The sequence below is a fragment of the Sylvia atricapilla genome, chromosome 3, assembly GCF_009819655.1.
Source record: "Sylvia atricapilla isolate bSylAtr1 chromosome 3, bSylAtr1.pri, whole genome shotgun sequence".
NCBI lineage: Eukaryota > Metazoa > Chordata > Aves > Passeriformes > Sylviidae > Sylvia > Sylvia atricapilla.
In genome coordinates this window covers 67,761,300-67,777,001 of record NC_089142.1, presented here as the reverse complement: position 1 = coordinate 67,777,001, position 15,702 = coordinate 67,761,300, and the positions used below count along the sequence as shown (strand labels likewise).

At 35.0% G+C, this 15,702-nt stretch overlaps 1 protein-coding gene across 1 annotated transcript in view; it reads left to right on the top strand.

Moving 5' to 3' along the window:
• FMN2 (formin 2) overlaps positions 1-15,702 on the top strand; it is a 151,215-nt gene that overhangs the window by 78,437 nt on the left and 57,076 nt on the right. The window contains 4 exon segments of the mRNA XM_066314421.1: positions 6,520-6,581; positions 13,340-13,431; positions 13,568-13,697; positions 14,605-14,751. Coding sequence (XP_066170518.1) covers positions 6,520-6,581; positions 13,340-13,431; positions 13,568-13,697; positions 14,605-14,751 — 431 coding nt within the window.

Sequence of the window (15,702 nt, the reverse complement as noted above, 5' to 3'; positions counted from 1 at the left end):
AAAATTATGCAGTCATGGCCTTTGTGTGATTGCTGCAATGTCCATTAGCACAGGGGTATAAGGTTTTAGCACTGTTGTTTAAACACAAAATTTATTTCAAAGAGCCTCATTTGGGATTGAACTTTCTGCGTTGGGAGATTGATGTTTCTGTTCCTTAAGATAAAGAAGAACCCAAAGAAAATAGCTGTAGTTGTCAGGTTGGAACTATTACAGATAAGAATATGACCTTGTAGATGACTGAAGCCAAAAGTGACATGGAGGGGAAAAAAAAAATTGGGGTAGTGGGGGAGGGGGGCAGGATTGGAAAGAGGAGGAAACCAAGTATATGAAGTTTTGAGGTTGTAAGTTTTCTATGTAACCAATAAGACACTGAAAATTTTGCAGATTAGTTTATTTTAAAATATAAATACTACGTATTTGTGGGATGTAAATCTGGGTTTATTTTGCAGGTAGCTTGATATTGCATCCAAACATAATCTTTATAGGAGCAAAAGAAGCCATTGCAGTTTGATCATCTTCTTAGGTTCTTTTGGCTATTTTGTTGATGAGAACACTGATGCAGGTGTTTTTTCTTCTACTTCTGAATTGAGCAGTTCAGCAGTGCAGCAGTCAGTCATTCCAATGAACCTGATGAAATTGTCTGCGTTGAGAAGTTTTTTCCTGGTTTGCTCATGTTTGCATGTTTCATGTTCTTGTATTTTCCTCCAAAGACACCTGTCAGAGAAGACTTCCATTCTGTATTCACAGAACAATTCTGTATATATTCTGTATCTATTCTTTTTCTTTCTTTGTTGATAAGAGCATGAGTTGATCAAGCTATATATTATCTGACTTGTTTTTCTTGTTTCAGAGTTCTTAATTTTTTAAGGTTTTGCCAGTATGGTAGTTTTTTGATGGTGTTGGATTTTGACCACTTTCTTTTTACTGCCTGTATATTTTTCTTGAGGAAGCTGTTTTTAATTAACTCAGTAATAAGAATTCAAGAAAGATCATTTGAAGTGACACACTGGACCTACTCATCTACTTACGTGCCTTTTTTATCTTGCAAATACCCTTTTCAGATAATTTAAAATAATTATAAGTCCTGTGAAATTTGGTTGAATTAATTTTAGTGGTACCATTCTGCCTAAAAAATTATGTTGTAATTTTGAGACCGTAGTTATGTAAAGCTTACTGTTTCTACATTTCTGTATATTGATATAGGTTCTTAATAACAACAGAGTCAATTTTTTGTTGCGAGGTTGTTGATGCCTTTTCACTTTCTTTCACTCTTCAGCTTACAGTAATATTTGTGGGCCATAGATGATTTCAGTGGAGCAGAAATATCTGTGGGTCAAAGTCTGGAAAAAGTGCCATAGAAGTTGGAACCTCTCAGTATCCTATAACCTTGCATGTTAGAGTCTCATGAAGGGCATAACAGCTGAGAAACCCCCAGATCTGTGCCACACACAGAACTGTGTGGCAAGAGTATTGTGATTAGTTGCTGCAGAAGCAGGAGGTCCTTCACTCAGTGAAGAAAAATAGATCCGCCTTTGTATTTTGCTGTATTGACCATCTGTTTCTACCATTTGTCAGTGGAGTTGTGAAGTCTTGCAGAAACTCCTGGTGTTCTGTAGAAAGAGGGCAGATGTGAAAGTGACGAGGCAAAGATGTGCAAAAGGAAAAAAGGAGTGGCCTCTTGAAGCAATACTGCTTGGTTTGTGGAGAGTCACGGAGAAGTCAGCTGAGGTGGAAATCAACAGGAAAGACTTGGATGGGTTATGATTTTGGTTTGCTTGTTTGTCTCCCAGAAGGACAGATCTCAGTGGAGCAGTAGAGGTTCAGATGTGGTTTTAATTCAGCTACTGCTTCTTTATGAGGACTTAAACTGTAATCTTATCAGTCAAGTAGGATTTGGAAAATGCTTAGTCAGGTTTTTGGGGGACAGTGGTGCTTCCAGGAGGTTTCAAGAAGGAGACACTTAACTTTAGATGGAGTCCAGAGACAGAAAAGCTTAGGAAACATACTTGGAAAGGCCAGAGGAATGGAGTGTGATTTGAAACCTGCCCTGAGAAACAAGAAAGCTAAGACTAAGAATTCAACTGAATACGTTTTCTGAAAGTCATCCATACGTGATTATGCTAATGAGAGTTTCATGACACAGAAGCTGGATCCAAAGGGTCTGGTTTATAACACTTTTTTTTTTTTTTTTTTATTTCTGAAATTCTACTCAGTGGGAAACTTTGAATTTTGGCCTTTTAATTTCAAAAGGAAATTCCAAAGCTTTGGACTTTGAAACAAAATAGGGTTTGCAAGGACTGCTTAGCTGTAGGAAGTTGTCTTTTCTCTAACAGCTTATGTAAGTGGTACTATTGGGGGATTTAGTCATAGCCACAGGGAAATGTAGGTTCGCTGGGTCTGCATTGCCTATCAGCTTTGGTTTAGTGGCAGCTGGTAATTCATGTGCTCCTAGATGTGTGAAGCACATGATGTGTCTAACAAAGGAAAAAGTACAGCAACTTCCTTTTATAGTCTTCCTGACAATGCACTGAGAATCCAGCTGCTTCCTGCTGTTGGTGTTTTCTCACACATTTCCTCTTCAGAGTTGCATTTGCTGGCAAAAAGTTTGATCTTGGCTTGGTTACTGTCTTGCCCTGAAGACTTGAGGGTGGTGATTTTGCTTTGTTGGTGGTTTGGTTTTTCGTTTGGTTGGTTGGGTTTTTTCTAATTTGGGTCTCTTTCTAAATTATATTCTGAGTATATAGAAGAAGATCCATCAGTTTTCAGTTCCAGTATGTCTCTGAATATGTGCCCTAATCTCACTTTTTTACCAGCAACGTATCCTCCTGTCAGGGGGCATAACTTCTACACTTGCAAATAAATTTATATTAATAAGAACGGTAAATCTTTATCTCTCTGCTTGCGTTTTTCTTTTATCTTTCTAGCTTCAATCTAATTGCCTTCAATCCTAATCTAATTGCCTTTTCTAATGTGAGTTTGTATATATATATTTAGTTCAATTTATATTGTTTAAATACAGAGTTGAAAGAAAACTTTTATTCTGCTAAAAATTCCATATTCTGCCATTATATAATAAAACTTCTGTCACAAAGATACCAGTTTATATTTCCATGTGACCAAAGCAGTGACAATATCAGAAAAGCTGAGGAGCAGCAAGAATTCCCCAAACCCTTTAATTTGGCTGTAAACCATTTGAAATCTTTTTCTTCTGTGCCCTTTAGAGGATCAACTAATCGTTTGTGATTGATTCACAACCCTTTAGTTTACTGGGTGGATTTTTTGCTGTCATCTATGCTTGCTTAAATAGAAAAAGAAATTGCTTGGTTTTAATTCTTCTTTTCGTTTTTTTTTTTTTTTTTTTTTTTTGGGTTTTTTTTTTTTTTTGTTTTTTTTTTTTTTTGGTGGGTATCTGGACATACTTGGTTCAAATTTCTTTTAATCAAATATATGTATTTGTACATATACACAATTATATCATTATATCTATACATCAAATAATTTTACAGTGTTTCAGCTTGAAACTGAAGCTGGTTTTATTGACAGCAGGGGCAATAGGAATGCAAGGAAATAACAAAACTGTGAGATCTTGACAGTAAGAACTAAATTCCTGGGTCTGATGCAATTAAAGTTCCTTCTGTTAGAGCAAGAACCAATAGACATTCTTCACTTTCATAGTAGTTAATGCCAGGATATTTCAGTGTCAGCTTTGAAACAAGAAAAAAATCACTTTCTAAACCAGTGACTTGGGTGAAAATATCCAGCGACTGCAAGACTAATACAAACCCTTCTCCAGTTGTTTGCATCAAAGTATACTGGAACTGCAGCATGGCTAAAAATATTTTCATGCAAGGAAATTAATCTTTGTCTGTGTTTCATCATTCTATTGCCACCACATATGGAATCCTTTGGTTAGATGTTTGTGTAGTCATGCTGATTGTAAGGGGCACGTTTAACTAGTAAGCTTGGCTACATAAGGAAACATCATTGTTTCTTTCAGTTCAAATTGTCTAGATAATGGAGTTAAATATGCAGTAGTTCTGATTTATTTTGCCAGCTGTTATATTCTGTATGGCAAAGCTGCAGGCCTAAGAACAGGACCTCATATCCTGACTTCTCAGTGCTTCTCAGAGTACAGACAGCACACCTAACGTGGAAAAATCCTACTGAGATGTTGGAGTGCTACTTCTGAACATACACAGATTGAGATGAAACATATAGAAATGTATTTCTCTTTGGAGGTGGAGACTTGAAGGATATATCCTAGGATCTTACTTCTCCATGTCCTTGTCTCAGACTGATTTGTTTTAAGCAGCTCCCTGAAGTATGTACACTCTTCTGCATACCTGTTTTGTTTAAAGTACACAGACCTGGCACCATTGTGTTTGCCAGGCGTTCTCTTATCTCCAGCAAGCATTCAAACAAAAGTGTTCTATTGCTCCCTGAGTAATCCATGGGTGATCTTAACATTGAGCAAAAGTCAGGGCGGGAACTTATGTTAAATTTCTTAGCTCAGGAGAAGACAGTCTCTGGAAGAAATGGGGGTAGAGTAGGGAGAAGACAGCACCAACTCAAAATAAATATTTGAAGGGCTGTGAGTGTGTCCATATATGAAAACATTGCATAAGCATAAAAGTGCTGAAATGTTAGACAGTATAAACTGAGCTTCATAACATATCCTGGATTTAGTAAAGTTGTTTGTATATAGGCTTTGATGTTAGTGTTTTCTTAAAGTAGAACTCTCAAACCTATCTAGACACAGTTTCTATTTGCATGCTAATTTTAGTGTCCACTTCTGCAAGGCAAATTTGGCACATTTTTAAGCATACATATACTCTTATTGAGCAACAGAGATTATTGAATACAATGTATAATACTGTGCCTTGTGTAGAGGGCATATTTAAGTCTCTGTTGCAACATTTATTACACTTGGATGGGGCAAGGAAGTTAAAAAATACCCCAAATAATTTTATACGAGCTTTTTGCATGTGCCCCCTCCCCCAAAAGAAAAAAAAAAACATGTTGCTCCCTGAACTGTTAGATGTGACATTGGCATTATCTGCTACATTGCTTTCTGGTAAGGAAAAAATAGAAAAAACCACATTATTTCTGAAAAAATAAAGGACTTTAAATTATTTTTGGTTTAGTCCTAAAAATTAGCTTTGTGTCTTGCTTAGAGATACAGTGTGACCTGCTTAGTTTAATCAAGGTCAACACTTTTTCGTTTATAATTTTCCTTTACTGCAACTAAAGCTGTGGCTCAGGCCTGGGAAGGGGAAACATGATAAGACCCAGACTCAAAGTGCTATCTCTGGATGCTTTGGAGCCATCAGAAACACATGAGCTTGAATTATATTCTGTAGTCTTTAGGTGTATACAGGATTTCTCCATGACAGTTAAGGACACGGATTTATAGGACAAAAAGTAATCTGGTGCTGGGTTTCTGATCAGTGTTGCAATTTCTGGAGTAATCTTACCTAGAGAATTATTCAGCTTATTGTACAAGTGCGCTCACACACCACACACATACACAAAAAGCCCATTACACAAAAAGGGTACAAATTAATGAAGTGCAAAGTAGGAAAAGACTGGTGTAGTATGATAAAATTTATTTATTGCCATCAGATATGTTCTAATGCTATATTCTAAATTTCAAGAAAAAAAAGTCTGAATGAGGAAAATTGGCTTTGTATAGATTTTAAATGAATGGTCACTGTGCTTGCAGAAATGTCAGAGGAAGACTGAAAAGCACTATTTGAAAAATAAATCTTTGTATTAGCTGAGAGCAGTTTTTCAGTAGTTAGCACAAATATTTCCTGTGCCTTGTGAAATGTTTCTATAACAAGTGAGGAGTCAGGGTTCCATTTCTAAATGTGTGTGCCTCTTAATGATTTTCTTTTTAAATCCAGGTTAGGTAGATGGAAATCACTCTCTTTGAGCTGTTCCACTAGGGTTTTTTGATGCTGAAAAAAATACAGTATGTGTGTGGTGCCAGAATTGGTTGGGAACAGGAAAGGCATATTTTGTATCCATACTAAATGTGTCGGCTTAGTGCATAGAAGACTTGACCCTTGTCAGGTGTTTTGAAGTTAACTGGCTGACTTATGGATTAATGAGTTTAAAACTCAAGTCAACCAGCGACAGGAATGAGCTTTGTTGTGTGAATGTTGTGTGTGTGGCTGTGGTGCAGATTTACAAATTTTTATAATGCTTTCAGCTGGACCATGAAAGTCTGATGTAAAGCTTATCTCTGATCTCTGACTATGGCCATACTCGTGGGATCGTGTTTGTGTGTTTGGGGGGAGGGAGATGAATTCTTTAACACTTGACACCTGGCTCTGCCAGGTTTCTAGCTATACTCTTAGAAACGGCACCATTCAAGGCATTAATAAAGTTAAAACCCTTAAGCTGTATGACCAGTAGGTCATAAAAACTGTTGCTGAGTATTGTGACTAGTCTTTTTTTCATAGCTGGATTATCATCCTGAACAGCTAACTCTTTTTTCTTTTCTCATTCTTATAGCTGTTGTGAACTTGGACAACTCTGTGGTTGACCTAGAGACACTGCAAGCCCTGTATGAGAATGTGAGTAATCAAAGGAAGTCTATAAAATGTGAGAATACTGTGTGTCCATGTAAAGGTATTTTTACTTGGCATCAATAGTATTCAGAAAGCTTGTAGAACAAGTTCTATTTTGAAGTGACTTTATTTTCCTCAAAAGCAATGAAAATACCAAGTATATTTATTGCATTTATTGCCATTGTGTGTTTTATGAAGTGCATGTATTTCTACATAAGTAACATGATCAGCTTCTAAATGACTAAACAGACATAAGTTTTGCTCCTTTTTTTGCTTCTTGGGTGTGTCAGTCTTTGATCAACAGTATCAAACTTTACAGTCCATATTTTTGACTTCACTTTGTAATTTCACTAATATAAAAACACTGTTCAACTACAAAAAGCCTTTTGATTATAGAAATTATTTTATTTGTGGAACTGGAATATTTAATTATTTTTTTGCTTCAGGGATTGCTCCAAAATAATTTTTACTCTTTGAAAGGAAAATAATTGCTCTAAGGTAATGTAATGAGAAGTAGTAACTTCCAAGGGCTTCATGAATGTCTGGTAGTAATAATCAGAGAGATTTGACCTCTAGGTATGTAAAATCAAGGATTCAGAATATGCTCAGGCATGTTCTAAAACATGACAAAGCCTGTCACATAAAAAATTCAAAATCACATGTCTTAGAAGCATGTATCTCCCTTCAGCTGAGGCCAATGAACGTTACCCCTTTCTGTGAGTGCTTTGCCTGGATATGTTGAGGTCTGGCTAGACATCTCTGGAAAGAGTGAAGAGGCTTTCTCTTTGCCCTCCAAAAAGCCTGGAAATCTGAGACACAAAGCCATGAGCCACAGGACAGCACTGATGGCCAATGTTGTATTGTACTGGAGCCTTAACTAACCTCCAAAGTTTTGATAATGTGAATTAATTTTTCGCTTTTCAGATATTTAGGGTTTGGCCTTTAGCTTTTAGTTACCTACTTTGGAATGATTTGATGGTTTATGAAGTCCTTCTAAATAGTCCACTTTGAGGTGCAAAAAGAGAGTAAGCTCTAGTTCACTTCACAGAAAAAGTGAGGAGCTAAACATAGTCTGACAAGAGCTAGAAAGGACTTTTACTATTTGTCACTGAAGAGCTAGGTTGCCCAACACTGCTCAGGAAGATAATGGTCAAACGGGAAACGTATTATAACAATATTCCAAATCTCTATGAGCACTTTTCTTCTTTGCTCCACAGCATTTCTGTTTTGGCCTATGGTATTTTTTTTTAATTATTTTAATCTACTTCTTTACACAGTACAGATACATCCCATGCCATGTCATTTTTAGCATGAAAATTGAACCAATTTTATATGTTACATATGTGTGAATGTGAGAGATCATCTTGTGGGAAGTATGGAATAGATACTGCAGTCATAGTCAGTTTTTGCATACTTCCCTCGCTTATAATGAGCAAGATTTTTTTGTTTGTTTGAAAAAATATTCCTTTTATGTTGATAATGTACTAACACGTTTCAGATGTTAACTTAATGTCATCTCTAATATACTTCAGAATTTGAATGTAATGGATTATTTGCAACTTTTCAGTTCATTGAAATAACCAAATGTCATTGTGTTAATTTTGTAATTCCCTTCACTTATTACAGAAAATGTTTAGGAAATGTCCTGATTAAGGAAAATACAATATGTTAATCTTAGGAAAGACTCAAATTTTTTTAATGCCTAATATATTTCTTTACTTTGAATAGAAAACAGACCAGTCCAACTTTCTGGTATTTGTTTAGGTACAAGACAGAAAAAAACCCAAAAGGGCAACAAAAAACCCAACCAAAAACCAGAGAACAAGAAAAGCCCTCAGTTTACTTGGAGAGGATTTTATAAGAGGGTCTGGATCTTCTTTTTGATAAAACTCTTGAAAGAAGCTTTCTTTTTAGTTGACTTTTGTTTTCTTTTTTTTTTTTTTTTCCTGTCAGCCTTTTGTCAAAACACTTCAGACCTTGTGTTTTCTTCCTTTGCTAGCTTCATTAATTATAACAATATTGTTCACTAACAGTCGTAAGCAATGGGTGGTACCAGAGAGCCTGGCATGTTTGATTCCTTCTTTATTTCTCAATCTCATCCTGTGTTGTAAGTGGGAATAACTTTGCAGCATTCATTTACTTTGTAGCCATTAACTTAATTTTTAGTTCTTAGGGTTTATTTATTGGATTGAGGGGGTTTTTTGGGGGAGGGTGTTTTTTTGGTTTTTTTTTTTTTTGTGTGTGTGTCTGTGTGTGTGGGGTTTTTGTTTGTTTGTTTTTGTTTGGTTGTTGTTGTTGTTGTTTTGTTATTGTGGTGGGTTTTTTCCGGGATATTTAAATACCACGGCACTATTCCTCAGTCTTTCTATTTGATCTGTATGGGACATATGGGAGCATTTGTTTTACAGTCTTCCTTCAGAATGTAATCATTTTTTCTGATTGCATGTGTCTGGCATAGTGCTTTCTCTTCTTAAATGTGAATGAAATTTGGGCAGTCTCCAAACCTAAACACACCCTAATTTCAAAAGCCACAGTCCCGAGGGTTCAATTCTTGTTTACTGAGGAATTAAACTCTTGTTAAACCACAAAGTTATTGTATATATCTTAGTGACTTCTTATAAACAAAGAAGCCCACACCCCACCAAAGACCCAAGCCCTCAATAATTTATTTAGTATTATTAAGTTGAATTGTATTAAGTGAGGGCTGTGTTACTGCAGCATTGTGCTGTGCTGTCAAACAGCCCTTACGTGTGGTTGTGTAGCTTGCTTTATGAAGAGTTGTTTAAATATGTGTTGATAATTAGTTATGTATTAATATATAGACGGTTTTAATAGGAGGTCCTTTATAGATAGAACTACATATGGAGGTGTTACTTAAATGTGCTTTTACAAATGCTCTTATAACAGTGCTGTCAAGTGACAGCTATAATTACAGAGAGAAGCCAGTTGCTGTGTGGTGTTAGGACATACTGGTTGTGATGAGAAATGTAGTGATTGGCAAATCAGTGAGTGCTTTGAAAACAGATTGCCTCTTAGCAACCGGGGTTGGAGCTAAACACTGAAACAAGGTACGTCTGCTTCTGCTTGTGTCCTTGCTATATCATTAAAACAGTTTATAAAAACAGATTAAAAATACTGTTGAATCATTTATTATCTTTCATCTATGAATTTGCCCTTTTTACATCACAAAAGAAACATGCATACTTTCATAATTAGGCTTCCAGTCAATTGGCCACACTGTCTTTGTCTTTAAGAGACCTAAATGAATGCTCTCAAAAACCTCAAAATGCCTTTGCAAGAGAGAAAGGCATCCACAGGTCTGAAGTACATGACACTTCTCTGCCACTAAGATTCAAACTTTCTCCTCAATTATTTTTTGTAACTTTTTTTTTAAACTATCAATTACAATGTGATGTCTTAAAATTTTTTTGGCAAAGCCTATAAATTGTACTTGAGTACTGATGATCCAGCTTCATAAGAATAGGATATTTATTATTAACCAGGGTATCTCTGTACATCCTTCTTGTTTCAGCTGCTGTTGACAAAATTCCTTAGACAACTCACTCAATGTTTTTGAAATATATGACACAAACTTTTTAAGTCAAGTTTGCAAAAAAAATAAAATTTCATATATTTAAACTGATCTAAATCTAGATCTAAGGTTCTGTTGCAAGGAAAGAAAAAGCTAACCAGGAAGTGTATAAGATTTCTTTTGTGAGATGGAAAAAGAGCCCTTATGAACTTCAGTAAGAGCAAATTCAGGCTAAATTCATACTGTGGAAGAAAATGGGAAAATAATTCAACTGAAGCAGAATATTTTTGCATTAATTTAATTCAGATTTATGCTGTCTGATTTTATATATAGTTGATATCAAATTCTAGTACATTATGTTTTTCCCATTTTGATGCTATATATCTATATCTAGCTGAATGGCAAGGAAAGAAAGAGCACTAAAATTCAAAGAGGTGCTAATGCAATCACATTAATGACTTTTATGATAAATTCTGAATGTGTTCGCTTGACACAAATTTGGAGGCAGTATAAAATCCTTTTTTAAATTATCCATCTGTAAATCAGACAACAAATAGGCATTAACAGTAAAGAAAGCTGATAAAAATTCTTAAAAATTATCTTTGATAATACCCGTGCAAAAAACCATGGTATTCTTTTTCTGTCAGAATTTAAAGTAGCCATAGATCACAGTTCTGGATACCTGAGCCATAATTAGTGACTTGAAATTCAGGTTTGATTCTGAACTTGGACCATATACTTCAGCTTCTTGGTTTTGGGAAAGAGTGTAAACCATCTCTCCTGAGTTTTGCTCTGGCCTGCCCATGAGTGGATCATACTTAGGCTTTGTATCTTTGACAGTTGTTACTTCTTTGCATACACAACCTGAGAATAACGGCTTAAATAAGGAATAGGGAGTCTGCCTAACCTTTGCCCATGGGATTTGGTGGAGAAACATTAAGAGCTTGAACATGCATGTATGTTTACTGTGATCAGCACACTGATATTTCTCTATGTGTAGAAGGCCAGGATAGAGAGAACTCTCAGCATTTATTCTAAAATATTTGCAAATAACCATTTAGTTTTATGCTCCATGCTAAAATACTTAGCTCTCTTTAACTGTTATGCAAAAAATGTCAAGTGGTTTTCTTTCAGTTTAGCAGAAGAGAACATACATTACAGACTGGCCAGAAATAATGAAACTTAATTTAAATTGTTAGTATGAAAACTTGTTTACTTATACAAAAAGCTAATTTATTATTTTTTTTTTCACAAATTTACAAGTGTAAATTGAGTACATGAACTTTTTGAAATGTAAGTTGAATAAATAAAATAGCTCTTCCTACATAGTCATGTCATTTGCACACTTAGACCTCCATGGCTCTGATGATGTGACCACTGGAATGATGGCATCCTTCCAGTTTCTAAAATCTGTAGATTTCACCTATTTCCAAGAGAGTTCTTACTGATTTGAGATGTGATGGAAAATTTATTTTCTTTTAACTCTCACTTTGGTAAGAATGTCCTAGATTAAGTGTAGACATGTCCCGTTTACACTGGCTTTTTTAACACAAAACCAGACCCTGGCCTTCTCCTCAACAGCACGTGCAATATTTAAGTTAATACTTCTGCAGTTACTTGTTTGTTTTCTAATCATCATCCTGTCTCAGGAAGAATCTTCTAAGACTGGATTGAAAATGGAATTTTCTGATCCTAGTATGGACATGATACTGAGCAAACTTCTCTGACCTCTCTGCTTTGTGTCAGTGTGTTCACCTAGTCTCCAGGGTTCCCTCCAAACCTCAGCTATCCTATTAGTCTTTGGTACAGGTACTACCACCACTATAATTTCTTAGTGTCGAGAACAAAGTTTATTGCTGGACAAAAAAAAAATATGTTTGCAATATTTCCACTCTGTTGAAGTATTAAATATATAACATCAGACAACTTTAGAGATGACCTTTGAAGAACATCCACAGAAATGCTGACTAAATATTAGGATATGTGGCATCCAAGACAGGTGACATTGCAGTCATTTCCAAACTCCTTGAAGTAAAAAGAGAAACTCTGAAGGACTTCTGCTATATGACTCTTCATCTCTTCATCTTTGTATTTCCCATCAGTATTTTCTCCATTTCACATGTGAAGATGTTCAATAAGCTCAGAAAAACTGTCTGAACCCAACTTTCTGGTTTCAGGTTCCTGATGGAGCTGGCATTATGATTTAAAGCAGCTCTATCTCTCTTCTGCTAACCCTGCAAAAGCATTCAAGAGAGAATGCAGATGCAGCATATCTTACACTTTGCCATTATCTGAGTGATTAGAATATAGTTTTACACCATTGTCTTCAAGTTCTGTAGTGGAGAAAGTTAAAAAATGAGTGTAATTTTTTCTTAGAGGAATAAGGATAGATACATTGTTTTTAAAGTCTTGGCAGAATAATGTTTTGAATCTCATAGCAGTTTTAGAAGACTGCTATGATTGCCAAAAGAAGGGTCAGCAGGAGAAATTTTCATTTCACTTTTATTCCGTTCCATGCCATTGCATTTTCCAGTACTACAGTTTGGAACAAAAAACTTACCATAGCTTGGAGCACAGAAAAAAGTGAGGCTCTGTTTCTGTTGATTGGAATATTGAAAAAGAGACTTTACAGAGTGCGACAGAGTTCTTCAAGAAACTAAGCAGTTTATAAGTTTTGGGGTTTTCTCTTAAGATAAAAATGAAAACAATTTTATTCCAGATAGTTAATTATGCAGTAGTTCTCATGTACTATATGTATGATAGTTCCATTATAAATCAAATGTGGCTCTTTTCTGAAGTGTTTTCAAATCCCAAATAAAATTTAAATTGCAGTAAGAGAAATTGTGAAGAGAAATACAATTCTCCTCTTGAATCATTCAATTCAAACACTTCATAAATGAGCAGAGAAAAGGAATAGGGAATGAAGATTTTCTGAGTGGATCATTGAATGAGTAAATATTTTGCAGACTGCTAGTAGTCAGTATTATTATTTCCAAGATATTCTATTCTCCATCAGATCTATTTATTTATATCTATCTATATCTTTATATCTTTATATCTATTTATTTATATCTATCTAAAATTAATTTGTGGACTCTTATAGTTTTACTGTAAGCAGATGCTGAGAGAAAAGAAAAATCTATTAATTTGGTTTGTTACAAGGGTGTATTTATCTCTGTTATTTGACTAGTCACAAGCATTTTTGTTGTGGTTTTTTTTTCCTTTATTCCAGAGAGCACAATCAGATGAACTAGAAAAAATAGAAAAGCATAGCAAGGCATCCAAGGAAAAAGAAAACGCCAAGTCTTTGGATAAGCCAGAACAGTAAGAAATTTCTACGATAGAGCAGTTTTGCTCACTTCAGAAAACTTTCTCGGCTGTAATAAAATATATATAAACCTCCCCCAAGCCTGTACCTACTGACAGTGACTCAAATAATTTTCTTCAATCACTTCTTCAGGTTCCTCTATGAACTCTCACTGATTCCCAACTTTTCAGAACGTGTCTTTTGCATCCTGTTCCAATCAACATTTTCAGAAAGCATTGGTTCAATCCGTCGCAAACTTGAATTGTTACAGAAACTGTGTGAGGTAGGTTGTGCTCTGTGGAAGAATAGATGTAAATTTCTGATTTTTAATCTTGTTAAGCTTTACTCATATTTCAAAAGATTTCACTTTATTTACTGAAAGTACTCATTAAAATCTGAAGGATAGCAGAATAGAACATTTTATGATTGCACTTTAACATCTACCTGAATTTTAAGTGTAGCTTTTGCTACTGAATTATATAATGCTTTTGCCATCACTGTGTTTTAGTCTCTGGAAAATAGTGCACCGTCGTCTTTTGTTAAAGCAGAATCTTACGTCTTCACAGTCACTGTTGTCACTCTTTTTCAAAGGAATGCCAGTTCAGCTAACTTTGTGTTTGCTTGGACTTGAGAAATATGCAACTCAATAATATTTCTGATATCTCAAATCAGCTAGAGATAGCAATGTTGTATCTAGTCAGAAGAGATTACTGGAATTTTGCAGTCCCATGAAAAACAAATACATAGCTTTAAAATACAGGTTTCATTTTTATAACTTAAAACTGTTTTAACTGTTTTATGTTTTACTATCTTTTATTTGAGTAAGTGTTTTAATTGTTCAGTCTGAGTGTTTTATGAACACTTGATGAATTTTCTCTGAAATTAAAAATACTATTCACAATGTAAATATCAGTTAAGGATTACTAATTTGTTTTTCTCAACAGGTCATGTGTGGTAATACTGTACAGATTTTCTTTAATTTTTTTCTAAGCATCTATTTTGGAGATAACATTCTCCATTCATAGAAAGTTACATATTAGTGTTCTACTTCTAGGTTTTGCAGTAGAAGGTAACTTCCTTTACCTGAGTCTTTATACAAGTATTATTTCTAAACACAACACCAACAAATCTTCTCATTAACCATAAATATTAATGGGACTTTAAACAGATTTTTTTCCTCTGTGTTTTAGACATTGAAGAATGAATCAGGAGTTATGCGGGTTCTGGGTTTGGTTCTTGCCTTTGGAAATTACATGAATGGTGGAAACAGGACACGAGGACAGGCTGATGGGTTTGGACTGGATATCCTGCCAAAACTGAAAGATGTAAAGAGCAGTGTAAGTTGATTTGAGACTTCCTGAAGGCCTGAGGAGGTTAAATTCTTAGAAAATCACTTTGGTTCTGAGTGAATGGTGTGAAGCTTATGAAGGCATGTAGGAGGGACTTCTATTAACTCTGCTTATCTCTTCACACTTCTCGAGTTGGATGTATTTCTGTAGAATTATGAAAATTAACCATCTCTTTTCACAACTGTAAAAAGAAAAATACCTAAAATTATATTTTACTTCTTAGTCCGATGTACATTTGACTTTCAGTACACTTTATAGTTCTAACTTTTCTTGTAATTAAAAGCATCACTATGATCTTACTGTTAAAAGTTTATTATGGAAGTAGAAGGAGTTCCATGCTGATTCAAAATACTTGTGAGGAGAAAAATGTCACTCCTGAAAATGATCAAATAGGCATCTAGAGCATTTGGGATAACGCAAAATTCATTCTTTATGTACACCACGATTATAGAGTTTATATTTAGCATTGAAACATGCAGCCACCTGAGTAAAGGACTTCTTGATTCAAGATTTGTTTCATGTGGTCATCTCAGTAAAGAGAATGATAAGTAGTGTTTTTTCTCGCGCTCAGTGCTAAACTGTAATTTGTATGTGACCAGCACTTTTTGACTTTGGTTAATCATTTTGGGATTGCATTCAAGTATCTACTTTTGTTTACAAGGAAACAATAGTTTTAGCGATTCTATGGCTAATGAAAAACCTTATCTGAATGTGACAGATTATAGCAATAGTTCTTGAGCCTTAAAATTGTTCCTACATCTGCCTGGTGAGTCACTGTCAGGATCTTCAATTCTGAAAATGGCAGAAAAAAAGAGTTGGTTTCCCTTCTTGGTCCCTTACTAAATATACATTTTTAGCTGCTGGATTAGGTTGTGTGAGCAGACCATTAACCCTGAGTTGTCAGCCTTTTGCCTTTTTAAAGGGATGGAGGAACTTCCT